This window comes from Hyaena hyaena, unplaced genomic scaffold, assembly GCF_003009895.1.
Source record: "Hyaena hyaena isolate Hyena2069 unplaced genomic scaffold, ASM300989v1 scaffold_302, whole genome shotgun sequence".
In the NCBI taxonomy this organism is placed as follows: Eukaryota; Metazoa; Chordata; class Mammalia; order Carnivora; family Hyaenidae; genus Hyaena; species Hyaena hyaena.
The window spans coordinates 1,075,567-1,087,548 of NW_024080936.1; the positions used below are offsets into that span (position 1 = coordinate 1,075,567).

The following is an 11,982-nucleotide window of genomic DNA, read 5'->3' on the forward strand; positions in this document are numbered from 1 at the left end:
CCGGGGAGGCGGGGCCAGCTCCGGGGTGGGGCCAGCTCCGGGGGGGGCGGGGGGGGGCCAGCTCTGGGGGGCGGGGCCAGGTCGGGGGGGCGGGGCGGGGCCAGCTCCGGGGGGGCGGGGTCAGCTCCGGGGTGGGGCCAGCTCCCGGGGGGGCGGGGGGGCAGCTCTGGGGGTCGGGGCGGGGCCAGCTCCCGGGGCGGGGCCACGGCGCTCCGCCCACCTGCAGGTTCTGCTCCATCTCCTCGTACAGCCGGTGCAGGGCCTGGGCCCGGTTCTGCAGCAGGAGGCTGGCCTCCCGGTGCCGCTGGCGCCACTCCCCGTACGCGTCCTCATCCACCCTCTTGTAGGCCAGGCACAGGGTCCTCAGGGTCTCCTCGGCAAAGGACTGGGGGCCGCGTGGGTGGGCCACTCTGCCGCCCTGACCCTCCTCCAGCCCACCCCCTGTGTGGGCTCCCCGAACCTGGCCCCCCTCCCCGGGCCCAGCTCTGTCCTGCCTCCACACCTCGGGACCTGCCCTTCCTCTTGCCAAGAACACCCTCCCTTTGCTTTGACTTTGCGTGGCAGCTTCTAACTATTCCTCAAGACCCCTCAGCACAGCCCTGCGAGACCCCGCCCCAGTCAGGACCCCTGCAGCCCCTGCCTCTGATCCCTGGGCTTTGGAACGTCTGTACCGCACACAACCTGGACGACAGTACATGGCCTGCCTGGGTCCCCCCATTTCTCTGCAGCTGTCCTCCTCTGCCCCCTCTCCCTGCCCCTCGCCCCCGCCCCCCACAGCAGCCTCTCCTCCCACAGGGACTCACAGCCAAGGCCTCCTCCGTGGTCCACTCCGTCGTGCCTTTCTTGTCCAAGCGCTCAAAGATGACCACGTCGGCGCCTTTGGTGTAGAGGTAGATGGAGCCCTCGGGGTTTCGGACTGCAGGGGGAGAGGCCAGGCTGCCCACACGCTCGCCCCTGCCCGCCCGGCCCCCACGCGGGGCAGAGCACTCACCCAGCACTGACATGCGCTTGCGGACGCTGTTGAAGTCCATCATGGCCAGGACCTGGTACACCCGCTCCTCCCCCAGCTCCACCACCGTGATGCTCTCCTGCGTGCGCCCCAGGAACACATAGCCGAAGTTCCGGGCTGCCGTGACCAGCGCCTCCTCGTCCGGGGAGGCTGCCTGGTACACGAGCTGGTCTGCCGGGGGAGGGGACCACGGCTGGGCGGGTGGGTCCCCTGAGTGCTTGGACCTGCCACCCATCCCCATAGCGCGGACGACGAGACCAGACGTTTGCGGATGGTGGTCTCCAGGGCTGGCAGAGCCTCTAAGCCCAGTGAAGGAAGGTAGGTGCCCGGACCCCGGCCCGCAGGGCCTCCCCCTCCCAGCAATAACAGGTCTAGAGCCTCGGCCCCGGACACCCCGAGGCCCAGAAGAGGTGCGGCTTGGGGGGGGGGGCGCTAAGCACCCTCTAGGCGCGGTGAAGGGAGCCCTGGGGTTGGGGCCGGACCGGCTCAGGACCCCCCGGGCCCGAGCACCACCCCGGGGGGGCGGGGGGCGCTCACGATCCTTCTCCTGCACCATCACCGTGTGGCAGATGGCCAGCAGCCGCCAGAACTCCCGCACCGTCTCATCCTTGTTGTCGCGCACGGCGCGCAGCAGCCCCGCGTTGCGGTACAGCAACTTCCCATCGGCAAACTTGTTCCAGAGGTCGGGGTTCTCCTGGGGGGTTGGGCGGGGGGACAGGCGGGCTCTGGGTGGCGCTGCCCACCCCCACCCCCACCCCCGTCCTGTGCTGCAGGGCGGCCGGGGCTCACCTCACACGGGGCCTCCTCCTCCTCTGGGTCTGGGGAAAGACCGGGCTTCAGGCCTCAGCTGCCCCGACCCAAGGGGATCCCCGCAGCGCCCCCCCCGCCCCCCACAGGCTGTCCCCGGGGCCACTGGACAGGGCCAGACAACCAGACAAGTGGGCCGGCGCTCTGGACCAACACCCCAACGACCGAGGACCCCCGGCCTAGGCTCTGCCTTCTGTGTGAAGGAGAAAAAGGAGCAGCCATGGCTTCTGGGGGTGTCGCAGCCCAGCCCCCTGCGTTTCGTCTGAGCTTCATGGTGTCTTTCTACAACATGCGCGGGCCTGGCTGCCTTGAAAGGTTGGGGTGATATGCGTGCACACGCACGCAAACCTGGGCCCACAGCCCTTCTAGAAACATCAGAAGACCTGGCCTGGGGTACATGCTGCCCGCCACAGACCCCACTGCTCCCTATCGCCTTGCAGACCGTGGCTGCGGGGGGGGGGGGAGGGCTTTACCAGAGGGCGCGGGCCCATTCCCATCTCCCCGTTACTACCCGGGTGGGCCTCTGTCACTCCCTGGCCGAAAACACGTCCCCCACTTTATAATGACAGAGAGGACCCTGCCCCACCATGTTTGGTGTGGCCCGTGAGCCAAGAATGGTTCTCACGTTTCGGGGGCACCTGGGGGCTCAGTCGGCTGACCATCTGACTTCAGCTCAGGTCACGACCCCGCGGTTTGTGAGTTCAAACCCCTCTGGCGGCGCACAACCCACTTCGGGTCCTCTGGCCCCCCTCTCTGCCCCTCCCCTGCTTTCGCTCTCCCAAAAATAAATAAGTGTTTTTAAAAAATGCTTTTCACATTTCTAAGTGTTTGGGCAAAAATGGAAAGAAGATCATCTTGCGCCACATGAAAATGTTAATGAGACTCCAAATTGCGTGGCGGCCCAGTCAGTGAAGCGTCTGTGTCTCGATATCGGCACAGGTCATGATCTCACAGGTTGTGAGTTCGAGCCCCGCGTCGGGCTCTGCACTGACAGGGCTGAGCCTGCCTGGGATTCTCTCTCTCTCCCTCTCTCTCTGCCCCTCCCCACTGTTCTCTCTCTCCCGCTTCTCAAAAATACACAAACTAGGGGCGCCTGGGTGGCTTAGTCGGTTAAGCGTCCGACTTTCGCTTAGGTCATGATCTCGTGGTTCGTGGGTTCGAGCCCCGCGTCGGGCTCTGTGCTGACTCCCAGCTCAGAGCCTGGAGGCTGTTTCAGAGTCTGTGACTCCTTCTCTCTCTGACCCTCTCTTGCTCACGCTGTCTCTCTCTCTCTCTCCTAGAAATAAATAAAACATTAAAAAAAAATTTAAAAAAAATAAATAAAGACTGAGAAACTAGGTCACAAAGTATGACCCCAGATTAGTACCAAAAGCATCACCTGGAAACTTGTAACAAATATGCAGTCTCAGTCCTCACCCTAGACCTACAGGATCGAAATCTCTGAAGGTGNTTCGAGCCCCGCGTCGGGCTCTGTGCTGACTGCCAGCTCGGAGCCTGGAGCCTGTTTCAGTCTGTGACTCCCCCTCTCTCTGACCCTCCCCTGCTTGCGCTGTCTCTCTCCTAGAAATACATAAAAATATTGAAAAAAAAATACACAAACTAAAAAAAATTAAAGAGAAAAAAAATTGCAAATGTGATGGCCACAAGGAAAAGTCTGTCTGTGACACCAAAGAACATCCTGGCAGGACGTGTAGGCGCTGACACTCCCGACGCAGCGACCGCAGGCAGCGGCTGCCGTCACCGGGCAACGCCGACCCGGCTCTCGACCGAGGCCCTGCGACCCGGGAAGCCCACGGTGTCGCTTTGCGGGTGACGTCGGCCGGGGCCGCGGTTCTGTGGCAAGTCTGGTGGGGGCACAGGGTGTGGGGTCGGCGGCCACGGGGCCTGCGCGGGAGGCGGGGCGGGACCCACCGTAGATGCTGCCGCCGATGCAGCACTTCTTGAAGGTCATGATGTTCTGGGTGAGCGTGCCCGTCTTGTCCGAGAAGACATACTCCACCTGGCCCAGCTGGTCGTTGAGGCTGGTGCTCCGGGCCCTGGCGGGCACGTCCTGCGGCTCGTGGTACATCTGCACGTCCCAGTTGATGAAGATGCTGTTGCCCAGGTAGATGAACTCGACCCTGCGACACAGGCCGGGTCACGGCCCTGCCCACCACCCCTCCAACTTCTGAGGGAAGGACAGGAGGGGGTAGGTGGGGTGCGGGGAGATGGCCAGGGCCTCACATGATGAACATGGCCATGGGCACCATGACGCTGAGCAGGATGAAGAAGCCCCAGAAGATGAGGAAGGTCTCAGTGGCCACGCTCTGCACGTGCCTGGGGGACACGTAGTGGTGCTTGGCCTTGAACTCCTTCACCTTGAACCAGAAGCCCAAGCTCAACGCCACGGAGATCAGCACCAGGGACAGGAAGATCTGGAAGGAAGTGGTGGGGCATGCGGGCGACCCTGGGCAGCACGGGGCACCCCAGGGACTCACCCACGGGGGCGCTCGGTGGGGCAGGAGGGCGGGGGGAGGGCGGGGACGGTCCCCGGGGCAGGGCTGGCACTCCCATGGCCACGGGGAGGGGAACCTGCAGGCTCCTGGTTGCCCCAGCGGCTGTTGTTTAAATCATTATTACAATAACTTCAAAAAAGATAAAACTAATTGGGCAAAAAGTTACAGCCTGTGACATGTTGGTGGAGGGCAGGCATGCATTTCATGATCTCCTGCGGGTCTGGGAAGCGCCGGGGTCAGAATTTATTTCACAAGGACCTTACTACTTGGCCGCTATCTTAATAAAAGGTCCTCTGGCCCGCAGACCCGCGGGAGGGTCAGGCCTCACGCGTTTTTGTGCAGGAGGGAAACTGAGGCCCGGAGGAGGCGGGGCCCGGGCGCCTCACCAGGGCCACCAGCCTGTTCAGCAGACGGTCTGTCTTGGTTCTCTTCAGGTGGATCGTGCCGCAGTTCTTCATGATCTTGGTGTCAAAACCTGCGGGGTGCGCGTCTGCTCGTCCGCCCGCCCTCCTCGCCACCCCCACCCCTGCCCCAGGACAGCTCCCGGGAGGCCCGGCGGCCGCACCGGCGTAGATGACCAGCCCATAGCAGGTGTCCGTGTTCCGGACCTTGCAGCCGCGGAGGAGCACATTGCCGCTGTCCAGGGGGTGCTTCCTGCCCTTCCACTCCAGGCACCCCACAAAGTGGTGCATCCGGCTGTTGGGCTCCTCGCACACCACCTTGCCTGTGGGCAACGGGGGGGGGCGGGGGAGGAGGCGGGTCACGGAGCCATGGGCTTTGGGGGGCTCGGCTCAGCCTTTCTGAGTTGGGGGGGACACTGCTGTCCCCCTCCGGCCCCAGCCACCCACGGGGGCCCACCCTGCCCCAACACTGGTGCCTCTCCCGCCTCCACCTCCTCCAGACAGCCCCCTCTTAGAAGAGCTGGGCCTCTCCAGCTGCAGGGGCCTTGGGTGCGCTGTTTCCGGCAATCAGACTCACACCTCCTCAGAGAAGCCCTCCCTCCCTGAGCCCCCTTCCTCGCCATTAAGATCCCAGGATGGGGGTGCCTGGGTGGCTTAGTCGGTTAAGTGTCCGACTTTCGCTTAGGTCTTGATCTCGCGGTTCGTGGGTTCGGGCCCCGCGTCGGGCTCTGTGCTGACTGCCAGCTCAGAGCCTGGAGCCTGTTTCAGTCTGTGACTCCCTCTCTCTCTGACCCTCCCCTGCTCACGCTGTCTCTCTCTCTCTCCTAGAAATAAATTTGAAAAAAAAAAAAAAAGATCCCAGGATGGCCGTGTGCTGGTGTCATCAATGTGCGCCCTGTGGGGGAGGTCCCAGCCCCGGTTTGGTGACACGGAGGCCCCAGGGCCCCACAGTAGGGTCTCGATAAATGTGTGAGGAGGGAAAGGAGGAAGGGACACCGACATCCAGTACCCTGAAGCCACAGGGGACAAACGCAGGCACTTTGGTTTCCAGAAGGTGGTGGGAGAGGGCCTTCCCACCAGCAGCCCTGCTTATATTTGAGGAAATGAACGCAGGGTCAGAGACTGGACCAGCGCAGGGCTGACATGGCCACGGGGTACGGCCTGGGGCCCCGGCAGGGAGCACCTCTCTGAACCACAGTCTCCTCCTCTGAAAAATGGGGTCATGCCCTGCAGCACTGCTCGGGCAGCCGGGGCGGGATTTCCCCAGGTATGAGACATGCAGCCAGCGGTGGGCGTCAGCAGCACAGGGCGGTGGCTCAGGACACACACTCTGCTCCCGAACCTGTTAGAGTAACCGCCTTTGCAACAAGATAGGAAGAAACAAAGGGCCCCCTTGGCCGCCGTGCAGGCAAATCGCGAGCCCGTGTGCGAGGCTGTGGTTTCAAATGTTTCATTGGAAGCAGTCACGTTTCATAATGTAAAGCCCGGTGAAATGCTGCCCCGCGTGCCCTAACAACAGAGCAGGTCCCCAAAGTTATGCCGATGGAGGGGACGTGAAATAGCCTCGGGACAAGTTCCCCTCTTAAAAGCTATCCCGACCCCCAACACCCCCTAGACACTGCGTTGCCATCACCAGACCCCGGTGAGGCGGGGAACTTGTGCACCCACTACACAGAGGGGCAGATGGAGGCCCACAGGGGGCAGACGGGTCCGCCGGCCCCCTGCTTGCTGCCCCTCACCTTGGAAGGACGCCATCTTCCTTACGCTGGTCAGCTCGTGGTGGGTGACCGGCGGGGCTTGCCGGAACTTCAGGTTGGTCTCCCTGGTGCGGAGGTGGGGAGCAGGGGACAGGTGGGTCCGGACAGGACCCGGTAAGGCACCGCAACCCCTCCCAGAGTCCCTCGGACATGCTCACTAAGCACCTACTGTGTGTAGACTGCCATCCAGAAGGCTGAGGCCCAGAGAGGGCGAGGGCCTTGCCCGAGGACACACAGCGTTTTTGCCGCAGAGCCGAGGCCACGCCCCAGGCCTCCTCACATTCGGGGCGGCCGCCAGGGCTCTGGCCCCGAGGGCTGCCAGCCACCCCCAACTGTTCCTGGGGCGGGCGGCCGTAATGTCCGCGGAGGCCTGGTGCCCGGCTCTTTGGCCGCTGGGGAAGGTCTTGCGTCCTGAGCCGCCTCCCCCCCAAAACCCCTAGCGACGGCCCACCGCTCACCCGTCAATGTCCGCGGTCTCCACGTAGCACAGGCTGCTGGGCTCCGTGCTGGCCAGCAAGAGCAAGTCGGCCTGGGGTGGGGGTGGGGTAACAGCGTTGCTGGGGGGGGACAGGAGGAAAGCGAGCAGCAGGCACCCCCCCCCTGCAGTCAGCCACCCGCTCACCGGGACGATGTTGTCTTTGTGCAGACAGACCACGTCTCCCACATACAGGTTCTCCCACTTCTTCCACAGGAACCTGCACGGATGGGGGCAGGGGCGGGGGGGGGGGGCCAGGCTTTGCCGCCCCGCCCGGGAGCACGGCTCCCCTTGCAGGTCCTTGAAGTCCCGCCTCCCTGCCCTCCCCCTGCCCCTCCCCCCCAGGGCCCAGGGCCCAGGCCCTTCCAGACCTTCCCCGCCCCCTCCTCAGCTGAACCGTCAGCTTCTGCCCCCATCGCAGGGCCCATGCCAGGCTTGGTAGACAGCAGGTGCTCAAGTCATGCTGGCTAGGCCACAGTCAGGCTCAGCCAGGATGTCCAGGAACACAGAAGGTTCCGGGCACCATGCGAGCACTCCTCCCTGGCCTGGCCAGGCCCCAGCAAGCCGCGCTGGGGGCCTCTCACCCCGGGACGGACCCCCCACCCCCACCCCCACCCAGGGCCCCTCGGCCTCACCTCTTCCCCACCAGGATCCGGCAAGGCCTGTTGTTGATGATGCTGTCGCTTCTGTGTCGCCCCTGGGCTGACAGGGGGGTGGGTCAGGGGGCGCCCCCCAGCCGGGCCCCGGCGCCACCTCGGGGTAAGGGCTGTGGGGCAGGATGGCGGGTTCTGCCCGCCGCCAGGGTGCGTGCCGCACTGCGCCCCCACCCCGGGCTCCGGGGACCCAGCCAGCGCTCCGCGCAAGCACCCCAGCCACGCTTACGATGTCCTCCACCAGGTCTCGGGTGGCCCGGATGACGATGAGGCAGACGAGGGGGACGAAAAGAGTGAACCAGGGCAGCGTGGAGATCTCGGGGAGGCCCTGCCACGGAGGGCGGGTCATGCCGGCCGCCCCCAGGCACCACCCTGCCCACCTCCCCCTGCCCTCCCGCCCGGCGCACCCAGCCTCGCAGCCTAGCACCCTGTGTCCACCCGCTGACCACCTCGGCCCAACGCTGGCCCCCTCTCCCCCCAGACCTTGGGACGATCACCCTCCTGTCCCTCCGGCCCCTCTCCCTGCCTGGAACTTCTCCCCAGCAAGCTCCTCCTTTCCCTTCCATGCCCAACTCCCGTTTCACCTCCTCCAGGAAGCCCTCCTAGCCCCACGCTTGTTCTCAGGGCCTTCACTTTCACGGTTCCCCTGCCAGTAGCCCTGCTCCCTTTAGGTGTGAGCTCCACTGTCGCCTCCTCCAGGGACCCGCAGACTAGTCTGGGTGGGGAGTCCCTGTCTCCATCACTGGTCCCTATCCCATGGTTTGATGTCACCCCTGCCAGCCCCCGAGGCACCTGAAAACAGGTGTCAGGGCCACCGCTGGGTCCCCAGTGCCCAGCACACAGCAGGTGCTCAATTAACGTTTACTGGATCTTTACTCAGAACAGAATGAGATGCTGGGTAAGGGTCGGGGTGCCCTGGAAACTGCCCGCCCACTGAGAGAGGACGGTGTCCAGGCTGGACGCCTGCCCCCTCCTGCCCGGCCCAGACCACCCAGGCAGTGGGAAGGGCTCCCGTGGGCCCCGAGATCATGCTTGTGACCCCTGCTTCCCCCTTGCCTCTGGGGTCGGCTTGGAGGGCTGGTCTGAAGCCGCCCATCCTGCAGGGGTGGGGGGGAGGGCGTGCCCTTCTGCCCCTGAAGAAGCCACGCATGCACCTCCCATAATTCATCACGCATCGAGCCCTCCTCGGTGCCAGGCCCTGGGCTGTGCTGCGGGGACCCAGCAATGAGCGCGTGCAGACAGGCCCCGACCCGCACACCACACAGACAAATGCACAGTGAAACCGTGCCCTGGGTCTACAGAGCCGTGGGGGCAGAGGGTGGTCAGGGAGAGCTCCGCGGAGGAAGCAGTGTGAGCAGGTGCTGACCCCTCCGCACCTGGAGAATGATGATAAGAAGGAAGTAGAGGTTGGACACGCGGTGGAACTGCTCGTACAGGTTCAGGGGCAAGAAGGAGAAGACGTTGTACTTGGCCGTGTGGATGACATTGCTCTGGAACGACAGTTGGCGCGGGATTGCTGCCGGGGCCAGGAGGCCCCATGCCCGCCCCGTCCCGCCTTCTGGCTGTTGCCAGCATTGACTGAGCTGGTCCTGGGCGCAGACTCGGGGAGCAGAGCCGTGAGCAAAGCCAGGTGCACACCAGGGGTTTCAGGCGGAGCCCTGGGGACACGTTGCACTTTAAAGGTTTCATATTCATTTAACTCAAACTGGGGTGGGGCAAAGGAGGCGGGGGGGGCGGGGGCTCCAGCACCCAGCGGGGGGTGCTCCGGTCCTGGGGACTGGGGTTCAGGGCGGGTGCTGCGGGACAGGAGGGGGCAGAGGCTCGGGGGCCCACCTTATACTTCCTCCTCTGCCAGCACAGGAAAGCCTTCTCCTTGAACTGGCTGTTGTAGTCTCTGCTGTTGGCTTTCACCTCCCAGGTGAACGCTGGAGCCGGAGAGAGCGGGGCACTGAGCAGGGCAGCAAACACAGGCTAACGACACCCCAGAGGAGGACGGAGGGGCCCCGGGGGGCCCCAGCACAGGGGACCCTCAGCTCACGGCCAGGGAGCTGGTAAACAAACAGGACAGCCCGGCGGCCCTGTGCGCACAGGCAGCCCGAGGGGCACGGCCCGTGCCCCGCCCCCTGGGCCAGTGCCTAGGCTAAGAGAACAGGCTCCGGGAGACCCCTTCACAGCCATTCCTCCTACAGAGCGGTAAACTGAGGCCCAGTAACGGGCTCCAAGGTGTCCCAGGCCCAGAATCCTGAGTCTAGCAAGCCACTGGACTCGGGACCGTCAGGCGGCGAGAACCCCACGCCGGGCCTCCTGGGTCCCCCCACCTCAGCCACTGCACCTGGTGACGCCCCCTCGCCCAGACCCAGGACGCGCACCTGAGTTCTTCTCCTCCTCCAGGTCTCCTTGGTAGGAGAGGCTGCCCATGCTGGCGGGGCTGCGGGGGGGGGGGTCCGAGGTCACACGGGCAGCCCGGCCCCTGCCGGACGGCGCCCGCTTCTCTGCCCCATCTCAGGGCTCTGACGTTCCAGCCGCTGGCCGTGCCCCTCCCTGGCCGTCCTCGGGCCTGGTGGGGCCGGGCCGACCCCCAAACCTGCAACGGCCTCACGCCCAGCCGCTCCCACGCGGGCCCATCCCCCCGCTACAGCCCAACTCCACCTCCGGCCGCCATCCCCTCTCGCGGGGCACCCGCACCCCACTCCTCCCGGTCCTCCCGCCACCCCCCCCCCCAGGCCCTGCCCGGCACAGCCGGCGCACGGAGGCGCCCAACCAGTGTTTGCTGACTGACTAACTGGGACCCCAGGGTTTTATGTTACATCTCAAAGGGCGCACACGAGGGCCAAGCTACTCCGAGAGGTCTGCGCGTGGTCTCTGGGTAGCCGACCATGACCGCGGGGAGGCAGGCAGACACCAGACCTTCCATGGGGCCTGGAACCGTCCCACCATCGAGGTCATGCTTGACCCTTGCCCTTCCGTGCCAGGAATGGGAGTCTTCCCAGGGGACCCAGCGCAGCCCCCGCACCCAGCAGCTCCCCTCTCCCAGCACTTGACTGGCGGTTCCGTCCACCTGGGGGGTTCCCGCACGCGCCGTCAGTATGTCCTCACCCTTCCGCTCTCAGCTCATACTTCTCAGACCGTCCGCGCTGCCTCAGCTGCCTCCTCTGGGCTCCCCCTCCACCCGGGGCATCCCCCATCCCAGTCCTGCTCCCCCTTTCTCCTCTGCTTCTCTCCCTGTGTGGGCCGCCTGCTGAACTCAGAACCTCTCAGAGCAAAACGGCTGGCATCTGAGTCAACGGTGTCCCCAGGCCCCGAGTGGGAGGACCTGGCTCCGAATCAGTTCTGCTGTTCCCAGGAGCCTGAGTGCAGCCAGTGCCCATTCACCAGATGAGGAAAAGTGAGGCTCAGAGTGAGCGAGGCTTAGCCAGTGGGGCTCAGAACCTGGGAGACCCAGCGGAGGGGAGATGGGGCCGGAGGAAAGCTGAGGCGGACAGAATCCACCCCACGTTTATTTGCAGGGCAGGAAGACGCCCCCCACCAGCGCTGGCTTCCTCTTCCTCCCCACCCTCAGCTCACCAGAAGTCTGGAGCATCCCGCAGCGGCGGCGGCCCAGACGCCGGGGCCTCCCTGGACGGGGGATCCTGATCCACGGGACCCCGGGCGCTCCGGCACCCCCACTGGACTCTGCTCCGCGAGAACCTCCAGGGACGCCCCGCCGCGGCCGCCGCGACCTCACGCCCTCAGGCCGGGCGGAGTCCAGGGAGGGTGCGCGGGCGCCCGAGGACCCACAGCAGCGGGAGCGCCGCCGCTCACTCGCGCGGGCCGGGGCGGATGGTCCTCGGGCGGCCAGGGCGGTGGACTTGCCGGAGCTGTTAGCCGGGTGCCAACGGGCCTGAAACGGGCGGCGCGGGCGCGGGGCGGGGGCGGGGCCAGGGCCGGGATGGGGCGGGGACGAAGGCGGGGCCTTGCTGAGGAGTAGGTAGGGCCTGGCGGGCCCTGAAGGCAGGGTCGGGACAGAAGGCGGGGCCTTGCATAGCTGGGCGGGAAGGGGGCGGGGCCGGGAGGGACTGGGGGCGGGGACATGCAGCACTGGGCGGGCCCGAGGGGCGAGGCGGGGGGGGGCCTGGGAGCAGGATGGGCGGGCCCGAGGAGGGACTGGGGGCGGGGACATGCAACACGGGGCGGGCCCGAGGGGCGGGCCCGCGGAGGGCTAAGGGCGGGGCCTTTCTAGCGCTGGGCGGGGCTGGGGGCGGGGTCTTGTGAGTTGCACGGGCCCGCGGGATCGGGAGCTGGGCGGTTGGGGTCTTGCAGACAGCTCCCAGTTGGAGGTGGGGCATGGGCGGGGCTTCACGGGGCGGAACCAAGACAAAAGTCAAGGTGGGGCGGGGTGGGACGGA

General features: G+C 65.7%; 1 protein-coding gene across 6 annotated transcripts in view; it reads right to left on the minus strand.

Moving 5' to 3' along the window:
* The window catches only part of ATP8B3 (ATPase phospholipid transporting 8B3), a 19,369-nt gene extending 8,024 nt beyond the window's left edge, over positions 1-11,345 (minus strand). For 2 of the 6 annotated variants that reach the window (XM_039248153.1, XM_039248152.1), the window contains exons 1-18: positions 11,162-11,344; positions 9,967-10,025; positions 9,431-9,522; positions 8,974-9,087; positions 7,827-7,925; positions 7,580-7,641; positions 7,092-7,164; positions 6,928-6,998; positions 6,452-6,534; positions 4,877-5,035; positions 4,698-4,786; positions 4,040-4,230; positions 3,728-3,936; positions 1,799-1,827; positions 1,547-1,703; positions 992-1,180; positions 804-916; positions 221-385 (exon numbers count right to left, since the gene is read on the minus strand). In XM_039248153.1, coding sequence (XP_039104084.1) covers positions 221-385; positions 804-916; positions 992-1,180; positions 1,547-1,703; positions 1,799-1,827; positions 3,728-3,936; positions 4,040-4,230; positions 4,698-4,786; positions 4,877-5,035; positions 6,452-6,534; positions 6,928-6,998; positions 7,092-7,164; positions 7,580-7,641; positions 7,827-7,925; positions 8,974-9,087; positions 9,431-9,522; positions 9,967-10,015 — 1,944 coding nt within the window. In that variant the 5' untranslated portion in view covers positions 10,016-10,025; positions 11,162-11,344. Of the gene's footprint in view, positions 1-220; positions 386-803; positions 917-991; positions 1,181-1,546; positions 1,704-1,798; positions 1,828-3,727; positions 3,937-4,039; positions 4,231-4,697; positions 4,787-4,876; positions 5,036-6,451; positions 6,535-6,927; positions 6,999-7,091; positions 7,165-7,579; positions 7,642-7,826; positions 7,926-8,973; positions 9,088-9,430; positions 9,523-9,966; positions 10,026-11,161 lie in introns of all 6 variants that reach the window. The other 4 variants (XR_005531061.1, XM_039248156.1, XM_039248154.1 and 1 more) reach the window with 4 other exon arrangements.
* Positions 11,346-11,982: the final 637 nt, after the last annotated feature.